At 38.6% G+C, this 15,852-nt stretch overlaps 1 protein-coding gene across 1 annotated transcript in view; it reads left to right on the top strand.

Annotated features, from left to right (window-relative positions):
- Positions 1 to 15,852, top strand: part of GABBR2 (gamma-aminobutyric acid type B receptor subunit 2) — a gene marked incomplete at both ends in the record, with an annotated part of 476,157 nt that overhangs the window by 301,958 nt on the left and 158,347 nt on the right. Inside the window, 3 exons of the mRNA XM_084260450.1 lie at positions 4,324 to 4,404; positions 7,687 to 7,837; positions 8,321 to 8,453. Of these exons, the coding sequence (XP_084116576.1) occupies positions 4,324 to 4,404; positions 7,687 to 7,837; positions 8,321 to 8,453 (365 nt within the window). The remainder of the gene's footprint in view (positions 1 to 4,323; positions 4,405 to 7,686; positions 7,838 to 8,320; positions 8,454 to 15,852) is intronic.

The following is a 15,852-nucleotide window of genomic DNA, read 5'->3' as shown; positions in this document are numbered from 1 at the left end:
GTTATATCTTTTTTCTGCTGCTTCTAAGTTGAAAATAGCCTATGTAATGAGAAACCTCAGTGACCCTTACTCTGCCTGGAGAATAGTCAATAGTAAGTTTATTTAATTATTAATTAATTTATTAATTAAAATATATATTTTTTGGAAAGTGAATACTTATCACTTGCACAGGTTTATAGTTTGCATGAAGCTAACTTTAAAAGAGCTGCTGTGATATAGGAAAGTAATAGTAGCATCAAGCTACAGTGATTTATTTAAAGCTTTGAAGTCCTTAATTTTCATTTACAGCCATGTGGTTTGGGAACCATGGTAATGTTAGGGCAGCCCTGTTAATTTGCCTTTGTTCTGGTGACCTAGACATAGTTTTTTTTATGGATATGACCAACTAGATGTGTTGGGGTTCAGGAATGCATTCATGTAACAATATACATATTTCTGTAACTTCGTAGGAAAGTCTGTTATTTTAGAGTGCCTTTACTATTATAAGCATAAATTATACTGGTATGAGCATTTTTATATTGATTTAACTGCATCACCACTGAGGTTACTCGTACCATTTCTGTCATATTGACATACTTGAAGGTACTGCAAGATGAAGTCTTAGTGTCATTAGGAGGTAGCCAGCATTGTCTACATAGAGGAAACCAAAGGAAATCTATCTCTCCCATCTCTTAAGCGTTTTGAGTGCTTTCTCACATCCTTAAACACCTCTCAGAAGAAAGTATCTTCCTGAGGTGTGAATAGGTAAACTTATAAAAATGTAGTGGAAATGGAAGTTATAACATACAGTGAAATAAATTGAAACTAAGTGTAATCTCTTCTGGAAATTCTCAGTGTATATGGTAGTGGTTTGTTTTCCTTAGCTGATGTCAGTTGCAGGATATTTTTTGCTCTTATTCAACAAGAACATGTAACTACCTCATGTGCAATTAAAAATCTGATGTATTAACTCTGTGAAATGTGACCCAATTAATTAAGTGGTAGTGTGTCAATTTGTCTGGAGTAGCTTAAAGTGGGCTATAAAATCCTGTAATAAAACATACAGAAGAAAACATTTTAATTCACCTTTAAGAGCAGTTCAGTTCTTCGTTAGCAGAAGGCTTTCATCTTGGCTGTATAAGTAATCTATTCTGTGACAGTTAATTAATGACAAAGGTTAGTTGTTTGTAATTCTCTTAGACAGGCGTAGTTTTCAGTCATGTATTTCAGGGCCAGTTTTCTTTGGGTTGGTTAGTTTCCATACTTTTATGTGCCTGCAGGAAAGAACAACTGTAGATTCAAGTTCTGAAATTCCACCACTCCTGTCACATTATTGACAAATGTTATCTTACAAAACAAGTGTATTTTCTCTCATATTTTTCTTCTGCATTTTAACTTGAGCAGGGAGGTTTCAATGCAATCTCTCTATAAAGACCATGAGTATGGAAAGATAAAAATAATGAAAGCATTACAGAAAGGAACCAACATCATACTCTGAATGTTCTGCAAAGCACTTTGTTGGTGTGTTTACTTGAAGGAGTTCCACTTCCTCCTGTCACTTTGTTGTTGAACACACAGAGATTTTGATAGATATGAGCTACATTACACACATGGTGTAGTAACTTGAATAATTCCGAATTTCCCAAAGGAACTTGAGGGAATGACATATAGAAAAGTAAAGCCTGCAGTCCCATCCTTGTCTGCGCTGGCCAATGCAAGAGAGCAAAGAGCCATAGTTCCGCCTCCTTGCTTCTTTTATTTAATAATATTTGGAGGTAACGTTGTCACTGGTCAGCACTTGTGCTTGGGGAGCCAAGAGACCAGCAGCTGTAGTTATACACTTTTCTGGGAGTACAAAAGAGCACAAAGATTGCGTCTCTCCCTCAGCACCCTTGTAAATCATATCATGAAATGGATATACTACCCTTCCTCTCAATAAAAATATGGATTATTTCCCTCATAGACTACTTCCTACAATTGTAACTGCTTTAAGATATCAGATATCTTTATGGCTTTTCTTGACTTTCAATAAACTTTGTCGTGCGCTCTGTGAACTGTCCTTTCGCATTTCTAAGGGGTGAGGCATTGATAATGTGGTTCCTAGGTACTAAACACTTTTTTCTCCACACTCGTGGATTTCTAAGTCCCCAAAAAAGTCTCGCTCCTCAGCTAAGTCTGCCATGGACGTTTACTTACCCAAATAGCGCTACCCAGCTCCATTCCTATAAGGGCTGGCTTCTGGTACCCAGGCTGTGTAGTTGTAGGCTGCCTCATCTGTACTGCACTACGTTGCCGTTATCATCAGTCACATTCTCAGTGTTATTTCACCCATAAAGGAAGCTGTGTAAGAATTTATGAATGTTGAAAAGGAATGGCATTGTATGTCACACAAAGCAATCACAGAAGAAGTTTATCAATTGTGGTACCTTTCTCAGACCACAGTTTTGTGCTCTATTTTGTGTATGCTTCCTACCAATTATGTGCTGGTCACATCTAACCAAGTCCCAGTAAGTGCTACATACAGAAATGTTTGTAGAGAAATTATTCTTTCCCCTTTGCTGTTCAGAGCTATCAGGCTGTAACCTGCTGCTGTCATGTTGTGGCTAGCCCAACACCGGCGTGCGTGTCCTCCCCATTTAATATAAGTAGATGCCGTGGACTCTCTCTAAGCATCTAATGTGCATACTGTATGTCAGTATGGAATCTGGGGTTTGTCTCTCTCCTCTCTAGGTTGTGTTTTGATGATTTAGATCTACAGGTGATAGCTGTCATGCTACAAATAAAGACGGAAGTGAATTAGTTCTGGTTTTAGCAAAACCATTTTGGCTTTTAAGTGACTACTGGGAAGATTTTGTTGTTCGAGACTGTCAAGGATTTATGTATACATCTACTTCACAGAGAATTTTCAGCCAGTGACAGAAAGTATAAACTTCTATTTACTCCCAAGAGTATGTAATGCTTTGTGGATGGGCTTTGTGAAATGCTCCTGGAGACCATGAGACTGTACTTCCATTCCAAGCTATTCTTAGGGCCTCATAAGTGAGTGATGCTCGTGTGCAAGGCAAATTAGTTTTCAGAGCTGCAAACTCCAGCTTTTGACAGAGGTATAACAAATGTCTGCTAGATTTGCTGCCCAGTCTACAATTCTGCGTAAGCAACTTTTAGCAATAAGAGGTGCAGTTTATGTAAGGAGAACTTTTGTCTCCTGTGAGCTCTCATATTACTATTAATCAGTTTGTAGATTTTACTCAAATGGAGCTAGCTGCTCCATTCAGCAGAGCTGAACAGGTACAATCACTTTGAGTGAGAAAGGAGAAAAGGTTAATGTGGAGCTGTTGGGTGAAATAGTCTTTTCAAATTTGCCATCTAGTTCAAGATCATCAGCTCCCAAAATCAGTATCACAAATAGGGTCATGAGCTCAGAATTTAAATGTAAATTACATTGTGTATGCCCAGGCACAGAGGCCTTAAAGAAAACTTTTGGCTCTGCTGAGCCAGCTTATGAAAGAAAACTTTAGCCCATGTGCCTGTGGTTTATAAATCTCTGATCAAAATGTAAAATTTTTAGTGTAAAAGTTATAAATAAATAAGTTCCTGCACTTCTAAGCCATACTAAAGTTCAACAGAAATAGCATCGATGCCAGATGTTACCAGAAAGGTGGGACAAATGTGTGGCAGCTAAAGTAGCCAAGGCAGCAGCCAAACAAATCGAGTTCCTATAGCTGCATGACTCTGTTAGGTGTAAGGGAGGCCATATATGTGACAGCAGTCTCAAAATAGAAAAAAAAGTATAAATTTTAGCTCAAGAACATGTGAGCTTTAATAATATAATAAGTAAATTTTGCAGTTGTAGTACTAATGAGTTGCTAATTCCCAGTCAGAATAAGAGATTAGATTCCCAGTGTGTCTATTAACTAGCCAGTCTAATCCATACTGGCTGGAGGTTTCCACTATGACTCCCCAGGGAAATATTTCACTAAGCAAGATGTCCTGGTTGTTTAAATGAGAGTGGAATGTGAGATTTGTTCTCCCAGTGAAACGCCCTGCATGGTGTGAGCCCGTAAGTAAGTGTGGGCTCTTTAAGCTGGAGACGTCTGTGCCCGGTAACAACAGTTCCCTGATTATGTAAATGAGCTTTTAAAAAATACTTTGCATTTGTTTAAAGTACCAGAAATATTTCTTTTAATGATGTTAGCTGTCTGGCATGCTGCTTTAATAATTCACGCACTCTAGGCATGTTTCTCTTCCTTCTGACGTACTGTCAAAAAAGAAGGCAAAAATCAGTTAAATAATTGAGAGCGTGTGAACTGCCATAAACAATCACTCTTGCTTGTTTCCCTGCAGAAAGAAAGGAAGTGAAGGTGGGAGAGTACAATGCTGTGGCAGACACGCTGGAAATAATCAACAACAGCATCAGGTTCCAAGGTAGGAGAGAAAACTGGAAAGCGGTAAGGGAATGACATGGGTGGCTGTATGCGGTTTGTAAGACTTCATGCCATCACACAACTGTTGTAGGATTTCTGGTAGCATAAAGCTGTGATGCTGTATAAAGAGAAAGGGAACTGAGCTGTGCTTAAAAAATGTAGAGAGTTCTGTACAGAAAATCACTATGTTTGTATACTTGTTTTTCATTCCAATGACCAGGACAAATTCAAATTTATATGTGTACAGATGTTCTTTGGTATTTCAACAAACTGGAGATATTTCTTCTATTTCATCCCCACCGACCAATAATGTTCAAATGTCATCCCCATTTCCCACTCCCCCACTTCATCTCACCTGAGGGATGCTCTCACGTGCTGTGTTTGCAGACGCAAGAAGGAGGTGCTTGTTTTTCATGAAAGAGAATCATAGGACAACAGGGGTTGGAAGGGTCCTCTGGAGATCATCTAGTCCAACCCCCCTGCAAAAGTAGGGTCACCTAGAGCAGGCTGCACAGGATCATGTCCAGGCAGGTTTTGAGTATCCAGAGAAGAAGATTCCACAGCCTCTCTGGGAAGCCTGTGCCACTGCTCAGCCACCCTCAGAGTAAAGAAGTTTTTCCTTACTTTGGGAAATATAAGGACACATTGAAAGACGTCTTTCACAGAGTTAGAAAATAGAACTTCAAAATACCAAGGCAATCTTAAATTCTGGTCCCCCCATGAGGGACCAGAGAGGGTGTTCAGCCCAACTCCAGGGGGTTCAGACCACTCCCAAGGTCCACATAAGGCATATAGCTCATGTGGTTGTATCTTCTTGCCAGTTTATCCCATGCTGTTCTGAAGTTAACATGAGACTTCCACTGCTCTCACAGCAGTTGGAGTGTGGGCATACCCTCAGCTTTCTGAGCATAAGATCATGGCAGCCAGATGTCAGCTGAAATGAGTTTTAAAGGTCTCTTATCTTGAATAAAGGCACATGCATTATTTTTAAACATAATAATTAAGAATTAATCTTAAGTTCTGCTGTGGTGCAATTCAGTAATGGAAAGTAGAGTTAGCTTCATGAGATCTGTGTGGTTTCCCCTGAGGGTGGCAGATGTGTGTGAAGCTGGTGTCCCCTGTGTGCTACTACACTTGCCTCTAATGTCCCAGCACCCAAAGTTTGCAGGAGCGTGACTGGAGTTTCACTGCAGTGATGAAATCCATGGACAGCCTGTCAGCCTGACCATCTGATGAAGCTTTCCACCCTTCCGTTTGGCATTCTTTGCTGGGCTTAAGAGAGCATAGCTACATGTATTTCTCACATCTGTCAGGAGGATGAGGCTTTGGAAATGAAGGGTGCAGAATCTGCCCCATTTCCCAAAAACTTGGAACCTACCAGATTATTTTTGCACAAAAAAGAAACTAATTATGTAGTTGAATACTGATGCAATGCCATTAATTCCAGAGAATATATACAGCATGACCCAAGTTGCAGGAGACAGGTTTTGTTGAAACCTTCATGCTTTTATGAAGAGTAGATGACAGGAAAAATTCTCTGTTCAGGCTCTTTTCAGGATGAGACTCATAGTTCTTGTTCTGATCACATCTGGTGTACCTTTCACCCATATCCTGTCTTAAGATGTGACTCATGGTGAACCTTCTCCATTTACTCTTCTCCATTAACTTTTCATTGAGGCAGTGGTGTGTTCGATGAGGACACTGTTGTTACATCTTCCAAGAAGTATAATAAACTTAGTAACTTTAATTATTTGAAATGTAGAGTAGTAAATACAGCCCTGTTTAAACCATTGCATAAAACTTCACACAAGAGAACAATAATTCATGATATTAGAAGCAACAGAGTTGAATGACAATTGCATAAATAAGAAAATACATTTTATAGAATCGGTTTGTGTATATTTAATAAGTACAAATCGTGTGCATTTTAGATACAGAGGGGGGAGGTTCATTGATACAGGTCTTTTAATTCCGGTATCTGCTTTATTGTTTTTTTGGCTTGTTACTTGTTGCCTAATTTTGTGACATGTCATGCACTGCAAACACACGCCCTGAGGTGGGAAAGGGAAAAGGGAACAATCTCAGGTATTTTTCTCCAATACCAAATCAGCACAAGGTCCCTTGGCTGCCACTTTATTGTGTTCACCTGGAAGGAAATTTTTTTTGCAGAAATGTTGGGAGTAAAGCCCAAAGCATAGTGAGTTTCCTTTGTCTGAATGGTTTCAGCTCAATTGGCATAGGTAATGTTATTTTGTTGTATAAATCCTTGAATATTCTTCTAACTGCAAAGCAGTTACAGCTCACTGATCAGGGGGTCCACAGAACTCTGGCTCTGCAGCTGTTGTGTGCAGTGAAGCTGCTCTGCCCCATGTGGTGGTCCTCCCAGCCCCACGCAGAGCTGAAGTGAAAGGATGGGCTCAGACACTGTAGGGCACACAGATTTCTTTCAGAAGGATGGCAGTAATGCAAAAGGTTGTTGCCCAATCCCCCTGCACCAAGGGAAAATTTAGTAAGCAGGTGAAATGGAGTGTGGGAAGGATGTGATGCAAAGCTTTATTGCATATGCTTCTCATTCAATCAAGAAGCCTTTAATTATTGGGAGCTGACTGTCAATCAAGCCCATGGCTTTAAACATAGTTTTTAATCTCAGATGTTCAAGTCCACTTCTGCAAGGATTTGCAAAGGGGGGGTTGTCCCTTTGAAGCTTTTGCGATTCTGTAGTTCCCTACCTCCCCATCTCCTGGGGCTTACCCTACCCTGCCCACAGCTCAGGACCCCATTTCAGCCCCTCAGGGCCATTGATCTCTGCCCCAGTGATGCCACCCACAGTGGTCTCCAGCTGTGGTAGGTATCTAGACAGGCCATTTCAGTTTGCCCTGGTGGCAATGACAGTGCAGAGAATGATGCTCTCTGTTTTCTACTCATTGCTTTTACACCTGTTTTGGGAAAGCATAACCTCCTGGTAAAATTTACAGTCATAGTATGCATTTTAGCATTTATTTACATTTCAAAATTAGGATAGATAGCATATATTTTACAGGTTTCTGCATTAGGGGTTTGGTGTGGTGTTTTTTCTTCCAAAAAGATTGTTTACCTGCCTCAGAAATGCAAACCTTCTTGTCAATCAATGTGACTAATGTATTTCTGTCAAAGTGAGTGATTTCATCAGCTACTGATGTGGTTCACAGTTGCTAAGTCTGATAAATTGAGGTATAGGCAAATTTTCTTACAGAAATTCTACATCTGGATGAGCTTTAGCCTTTTTTTCTTCTTTTAATCCTAGGACTTGAGCCTCCAAAGGACAAAACAATTATACAAGAGGAGCTACGCAAGATCTCCCTGCCTCTCTACAGCATCCTCTCTGCCCTCACTATCCTAGGAATGATAATGGCCAGTGCTTTCTTGTTCTTTAACATCAAAAACAGAAATCAGAAGTAAGACAGTCATGTTACTTTCATCACTACTTCTTTTAAATTTAAATACCATGTTTGTGGAGTCTGTCATCTATGTCTATATATATAAGGAAAATGTTAGCACTGTGGAAAGATGATATTTTAGAACTATTTAATTGAAATCAATGTGTAATATATTCACATTGAAACAGATTGTCTGTTAAGACAAGTTCTTTTATACTGTCTGTAAAGTGTAATTTTTTTATTTGTGTTTAACTGTCTGCTATTAATATTAACCGTAGCTAATTAATCCCTCAGTAAAATAAGAGTTTTTACTAAACATTCAAAACCCTGAAACAATGATATACTTTATAAAACACCAAATAGTATGCATGCTTATGGATTTCATGGAGTTCTACAAGAAGGGTTATCTGTTTGCTTGCTTACGAAACACCTGCATATATTGCTCTAATAGCCTAAGAAAGTTCTTTTCCTCTTTAATGCCCTATCACTTCTTGTCCATAGACTAATAAAGATGTCCAGTCCCTACATGAACAACCTTATTATCCTTGGAGGGATGCTTTCCTATGCATCTATTTTTCTTTTTGGTCTTGATGGATCCTTTGTCTCCGAAAAGACATTTGAGACACTTTGCACAGTAAGTAATTCCATATATTCTACTTGAAGATAGTCTTGCAGGAAGCTCTGCAAGAAAAGCAAACAGAAAAGTTCAGTACTTGGATGTCTCATTCCATTTAATCACTGATCCTCTCAATTCATTCCTGATATTTTCTGGGACCAAATTCTGAAACGTGCACAAAGCATTATTGGTATTGTCATTATTTGTTAATTTTTTTATATTACTGTTTTTGTTGTTATTTTTGTTGTTGAAAGCTTCAGGTGCATTGGGATTTGGCTCCTGACTAAAACAATAGGCATACTTTCTAGTTTTGAAGTTATACATATGAAAATGATTTATTAAAGGTTGCGTTCATAGCACAACTAGTAACATCTGTGCAGCTACTCTGTTTTCTTTATAGATCACATGTTATTTTAGACGTCAGGACTGCTGCTTGTCCCAGTCTTTTTACAGTCTTTTTGGCTGAATCTGCAAAGACTTCTACTACTGTTTCCAGGGTATGCTATGAACTTACACAAGTCGAGTTCCATGTAAAATATATTCTAGTTAAACCAAAGCAAGTGACTCTGAAACCAAAGTAAATAAGTCTACCAAGAAGCTTGTAATGCCTTAATTGCTGTCTGTAATATGCAGCCTGGCGTAGAGAGGTCACTTCAAAGAAGGGGGAAGAACTTGACTGTAAGGATCTTGCTGCCAAAACCCAATAGAAACAGTGTTTAGACTTATCATGACAATATTATTAATATTATTTTATCCTCAAAAAGTCCTAAGAATATGCTTGGCCCCCTGCCTAAGAATATCAAACCTACTCAGGAGTTATCCTCACTATGGTTTTGATCCTTCTTCGGTCTCTAGAAAGATGCAGTTCACAGAACCTTGTTTTAGTCTGAATTTCCGATGTCATCATTTTAGAGAGAGAATAATTCATAGCATGAAATTTGGATGCCTAAAGCTAGTTGGTGCAGATGGATCCCCAAGTTTCAACTCAAATCCTCCCTACTGACTAGAACCATTATAGAAGTGAAGTATGTGACTAGTTCAGTTATACCATTCCAAAACACTGGAGACTAACAGTGTGCACTAGAGGGTATAGCGTCGGTGAACATAAAGGATTTTCAGTACACTTTGGTTCCTTACTGGGGACCAGACACAACTGTATTTTAGAAAACTAAAAGCTAGCAGGAAAAGAAAGGAGAAGGAGAGAGTATTCAGTCGTCCTACAGCTAGAGTACAAATTGACTGTAGAGCTAGAAGAAATGTGCCTCAAAGCCTTCAAAAGGATGATCCTGTTCAGTTCTCCCAAACTAGTATATAGCTCTCGGAATACTAAGGGCCCAGCAGAAAGTGGACGATGCAAGAAGCAATTATGCCCTTTTTTATGAAAGAGCTTCTAATGAAGCACAAGTGTCTTTGGGAAGCCAGTTGCTGTTGATGTCGATGTCAATCCCCATTCTCTTCACACCCTCTGTTGCAGAAAAATCTAGTGTCAGGAGGTGCAAATTTTAGGTCTTGATGTCTGCTCAGCCTTGAGGGCCTTGTATTCAGAGCTTGTGACTTCACTGCCAGACTGTAGACCCCTGTATGGCTACATCCCTTCTCTTGAAGCAGCCAAGCATTGCTGAACAGAAGGAAAGAAAGTGGGAACCAGAGGTACTTATCAGCACAGAGCTGTTCTAGTGAACAGGTTTCCATCCAAATTTAGCTATAAAAAACTAAATTTAAGGCCTCCTTTAAATGTGAAACAGCTCAGTCTTAACTCTGAAAAATGAACCAGCATCCCAAGTCCTGTGCCTCCGAGCTAGAACATTTCTGCTATCTGATTTTTTTCCACTTTTCTTCTCAAAATGTAACCGCTAGTCTCATACTCTAAATGCAAAAACATTTAAGTGGGGGATGTTTTGTTTTGTCTTATCTTACATATCTCTGCTTTATTTTTTTTTATTTATGTATCATGTTATGTTCAGTCTCTGTGTGTGTCTGCCATAGAGGGAAAGATTGGGACAGGCACTTGAGTAAGATAACTACTTAACTGACCAGTAAAGGGAAGGAGTAGGGGACAACACTGTGTTCTTAAAGCCAAACTATGATTGAGAAGGTTTGCCACATACCTTAAATATAGATTTTTTGTTTCTTTTTTTTTACATAGTTTAATGTTATATCAACAGAACAAAAGTCTGTGAGGTTTCTCCCCAGTCTCGGCTTTCCAGTTTTTTGGTTCAGTAGAGAAGCATTTCTGATTGTGCTTTCCTGTGCATGGGTACCGATTTATCTCATGCACCCCAGTTTTGTTACCCTTGTAGAGGCAAGAAACCCTTCAGAAGCAACCTCTCAGGAATTTTTTTTCTAACCTCCTGCTCATTAAAACAATTCTTATGCGTTTCCTCCTAAAATTTTTTTTTTCCATTTTTTTTTCCAGTGAGCTAGCTTATGTTTCTCCTAGAAATAATCTTTCATGTCCACCATTTCACTTTCCTTTTATTTAGAAAACACCAAATTAGTGCTAGGGAAATCATAACTATAGATACATACCCAATTTTTTCTTCAGTAACTCTTCTGTATCTCCTTCTTTTTCCCCAAAACATCCACTAAGTACTGGGTACAGCATGTACATTTGGCTCCATGTCATGAACATCCATATTTGCATATGGGCAATATGCTTCGTGGTTTCATAGGGTCTACTTAGATACTGGTTCTTATAAGATGAGGCCAATACAAATTTCTTTTGATCATCTTTTTTCCTGGAAATATGGTTTTGATTACCCATTCTAGCCATATTAGAGATTACTTTAAAATTCCCATTTCATGCAAGACTGGGGCTTAGTCTTTAAAAGACCACCTTCAGTGGAGAATGATCATAACAATCTATTGAGTCAAAAACATGTGGGCATAACAGCTACATCTCAGGCACGGAGAAGAGCCATGTCAATGAAAGGAGATTTTATTTATTTATTTATTTTCAGTAGGGAAGTAAAAAGTTTTGATTTAGCTTTTATAAGCACAGGCAAAATTAAAAAGCTATCATTAGTGTTGTCCCTTCTCTAGGCCAAGTAATCACCCTCTTTGTATTCTATATTTCAGAAGCGATTAGATCTCACTAGAGTAGCAGTATATGCACAAGAGCAAGTTTATTTAATTAGATATGTTATATATGGTCTCTGATTCATTTTCTGATCATTTTTTGATGACCCTTAATAGGACATCCTTAAATAGTCCTGATTCTATCCATAAAACTCAGAAAAAATTGTTTCCAAATTATATTCCCAATCCGGTGTGTGTGCTTTCTGTGTACCCAGTGTTTGTAGCATTGTTTGGAGGGTGAAATGTTTCACAGCCTCTAGTATTTTTTTACTTTTCTACACCCTACATCTACATATGGCATATGTTTTATATTGTAACATTGCAAGGACACTGAAACATGGTCCAAAATTACACCAGCAACACCTGAAAATTCCAAAGGTTTTCTTTGATGAGTTATACCACCATTTTCCACTCTGTAAGGCAGAGGTTGTAGGAGGACGTGGAATATAAGTCAATATGATGAAATGTGGAACCGAGTGTTAAATGTATGTAAGAATCAGCCAAGCACTTCAAGTATATGGTCAAATAATTTGCTGAATAGGGGTATTATATAAGTCTTTGAAATTATATAGTGTTGACTCTGTGCTAGAGTGGGTAATTGGTTCCCAAATTATTTTTTATCTTGGTATGTCCATTTTCTATAGAAAAGTGGTCAAGTGTATTTAACATAATAATTTGTGTTCCTATGGGAAGAATTCATAATACTACATGTGTCATTATTTAGTTCCTTGTCAGAATTAGAGATTAGGTGTCATATTGTAAAACTCCAATTACATGGAATTAAAACTGTCCAAAGCAGTGAATTCTGAGATAGTGGTCAGCGTATTATAGAACCATTTGATCGTGTCTCACTTAATAGCAGTTTGATTACTTGGGTATTACAGAACTGTTAGATCATATCTGTCCTAATAGCAGTTTTATTGGTTGTACAGAATAAGGAAAAGCAATACAATATTTCATTAAATGCTTATGTGTGCCAAAGTAGAAAGTGCTTCAGATATGAGGGAGAGAGAATGAGAATGAACTATCTTTGTTTTCCATCTCAGAATTACCATGGTATCATAGCAAAAAAAGGAGATAGAAGTAAGGGTGTGAAACGAGATGTGATGCCAACTGAAAAAATGCAAGCAAGTGGAAAAATAATTGAAAGCATTCATTATATGGGAGAGAGAGACTTGAATTTAGCAATGCCAGTGACATCTCCTATGAATAGAGTTTAAGCTGACATACTAAATAGAGATACTTAAAATAGAGAGTATTAGATACAATCATAATGTTTAGACTTCTGTAATATATTCTACTGAGAATTTCACACTTTACATTTAAGGCGAGTAATGTCATTGTAAGTTGGAGCTGCAAAGAGATGAAAGGCCACTACGGCCTTAAGGAGGAGCATAGTCTCTCTTCTCTGTTATGCATCTCTCCCAGGTAGGCAAATAAAGTGATGTTCGTATTCTCTGATTATTACTGATTAGGTTGTAGCTGAAAATAAGAATGTTTTTAGTACTCCAGGTTGCAGTAAAATGCCCACAGTCTCCACCCAGAAAGGTTTGGTGTATTAGGTATTAGTAGACCAATCAACTCTGCTTCTCCTCAGTCCTGGTAGTCGTGAGGTGTAGCAGCACTTTCTCTGGGAGAGTTGCTGTGCAGGGTGATTGGAGTGATAGGGAAGGGGTAGATGATTTTTTGGAGTAGTTCAGTATAGGATTCACATTCTCTTGGGAGATACCTGTTCTGGAGATAGATGTTGCCTTCCAGAATTCTTCAATGGTGTTACATCAAAGATAAGAGGATCCAAGTCTTATGATCTATACAGCATGATTTGTCTTGTTTGTCTTGTTAACTACCATCATGGCCATGAATTTCCAAAAGCAGGCAGATATTCTGTGATTCCTGGTGATCTGCCTTGCATAAAGTCAGCAGCGTGCATGAGCGTTTTTGTGTATCTGTGGTGTTCAATGGTGCCCTCAACCACCCCAGATTGCACTCAGGGTATCAGATTTCTATCAGTTGCTCTCAGCCATGATGCAGTGATTTGGAAACAAGCTTTGTGCAGAAAGAAGGAACCAAACAGTTGGGTGGAGAGACAGAAAGAGAGAAATAAAGAGTAGAAATGCCACTGATAAAGTTTAGCTGCCTACTGCAGTGTGTGTGACTATCCAGAATTTGTGTTTTTTCTGTCAGACATCCCAAGAACATGTACATTCATGGCAACACTAGATGTTGTAGACCTTGTCTTCTCAAAAGCATACTTTATTTCAGAAGCACCTAGAGTTTTTAAGCTAATACTATTCTTAATTGAGGATCATGAACACTTCTGTGTCTGGTAGCAATATGGAAGTTCTTTTTTACTAATTTTTCTTAGTCTTATGTCTGCTCTGCTCAGAGAACAGTTAGACAAAGTGGAACTCCACGGTCCATGCCACACCTTTTCTTGGGGAACCCTGAACCTGTGCAAGGTGAGGATTGCAGGGTGGTGTAAGAGCAGAGAAGCATTCTGAAAACCACATTAAGAATAAGCTGAGATGCTGTAGCGAGGAGCATGGAGGAAACACCGGATGTGAGGAGTTATGGAATGGGTGTCTAGAGATGGGGCAGACTGCAGGGATGCTGGAAAATTTGATAACAACCTGAAAGTCGCAGAATTGGCTGAAAGCAGTTCTGGAAGCAGAGACTTGCCTTTAATAGCACAGCAAGGAGAGGGACAAGATGTATGAACCTTCTCTTTATTTATTTGTTTCTGCTTTTTCTTCAATTATTGCTTTGGGTTTTCTCTAGCCATTTTTAGGGGGACTGACTAAAAGCAAAACATCTGGGCAGTACTACCTCAAAGCTGTGGCTGTCTCTTGGACTACACCCTGTGCCATCAAATAGCATCTAGCCTTGGTATTCAGTTAGCAGTTGATGATGTGCTTCTTATTCATAGTCATGCTCTTCAGGCATTACCATAGGTTTCGTTTGGGTGTCCTGCTCCCCCCCAGCCTTCTTCGTTGGGCTTTATATATGTCTAATTTGTTTCCTCAAATTCTTTAATGTTGACCGGGAATTAAAAGAGCAACAGATCTACTGAACTGCAAAAGGATTTGGACCTCTAATCCATTTCTTTGTCTCTGAAAACAACAGCTTTTATTTGTATTTTTAGTCTAGCCTTTTTCATTTTGCATGTATTCTTTAGTTTATTTCCTACTTAATTGTTTAGCTGTTAATTTTAATCTCCTTTTTCTGTATAATCACTTCCATAATTGTCCTCACTGTCGTTCAGTCTGAGACTGATCTCAGTCCTATTTAATTCAAAGGCAATTCTGTTACTGAGTTTAACATGAGCCTGATCAGCTTCTATTTTAGTAAATGACATTTTCTTGTGGAAAAAAAACCAAACGAGACAAAAGTTGTGAAACTGAATAGATCCTTGAAACAAAATTATTTCATATGCTGAAGCAAATACACTGCAACCTTGCCAGAGACTTATTAAGGTAATATTTTTAGAACATTTTGACTCTTCTTCAGTAGGACAACAGACAGATTTTAAAGCCCCCTTATAGAATCAGGAGCAATTGTAATATCTTCTGCTCTACCCATGGTTTAATTCTGCAAAATGGTCTGAGAAATATTAAGAAATCTCTACGGGAGATCTCACACCATCTGAAGAACCACTGTACTTAATTTATGTGATAACAGCAGGATTCAAGTCTCTAATGTTATTGACACTTAATATTTTACAAGCATTGTGTCAGTGCCATACAAATTCTAAACAATAACTTAAAAGTTGTAAACATGGGTCAAAATTGTTTTATATAAACGAGGAAAGTATCATTCAAATGGATTAATTCATTCTTTGGGACCTGCCTGTGCTAACACTGGGGATTTTGCCATGATTAATAGAAGCAAGATCAAGCCCTAGTGAAAACTTGTTGATATGACACACTTTTGTTCATCATAGTTATCCTTTATGCCCCGTAGTTGGCCAAGAAAAAGATGTGTTAATTTTCACCTCATGAGTAGTCCACAGAGATCAACGGATTAAAGATACTTGTGCTTTTCAAGGATAAACCCACAGCATGGTTTATTCTCACGTTTGTTACTTTTAAGTGCCTATGTCTAATACTAAAATGCCACCAAGCTGCTCAGAACTAATGTTCAGCTGCAGCCCGACCCTGCAGACACAGCAGCTTCCAACCCAGCACATGTGCAAAACTGGCTAATTATTGATGTTCCCGAAATGAATCAGTCTGAGTCTCATGAATTAAGCTGAAGAATGTCTGGAGGGTCAAATACTATGAAAATCTGGTGGTTTGACCCTGGCAGGAGGCCAGACGCCCACCAAAGCCGCTCTGTCACT

This window comes from Gallinula chloropus, assembly GCF_964237585.1.
Source record: "Gallinula chloropus genome assembly, chromosome: 2".
Lineage (NCBI taxonomy): Eukaryota > Metazoa > Chordata > Aves > Gruiformes > Rallidae > Gallinula > Gallinula chloropus.
The sequence above is the reverse complement of the archived record's forward strand: the minus strand, read 5'-3'. Positions and strand labels throughout refer to the sequence as shown.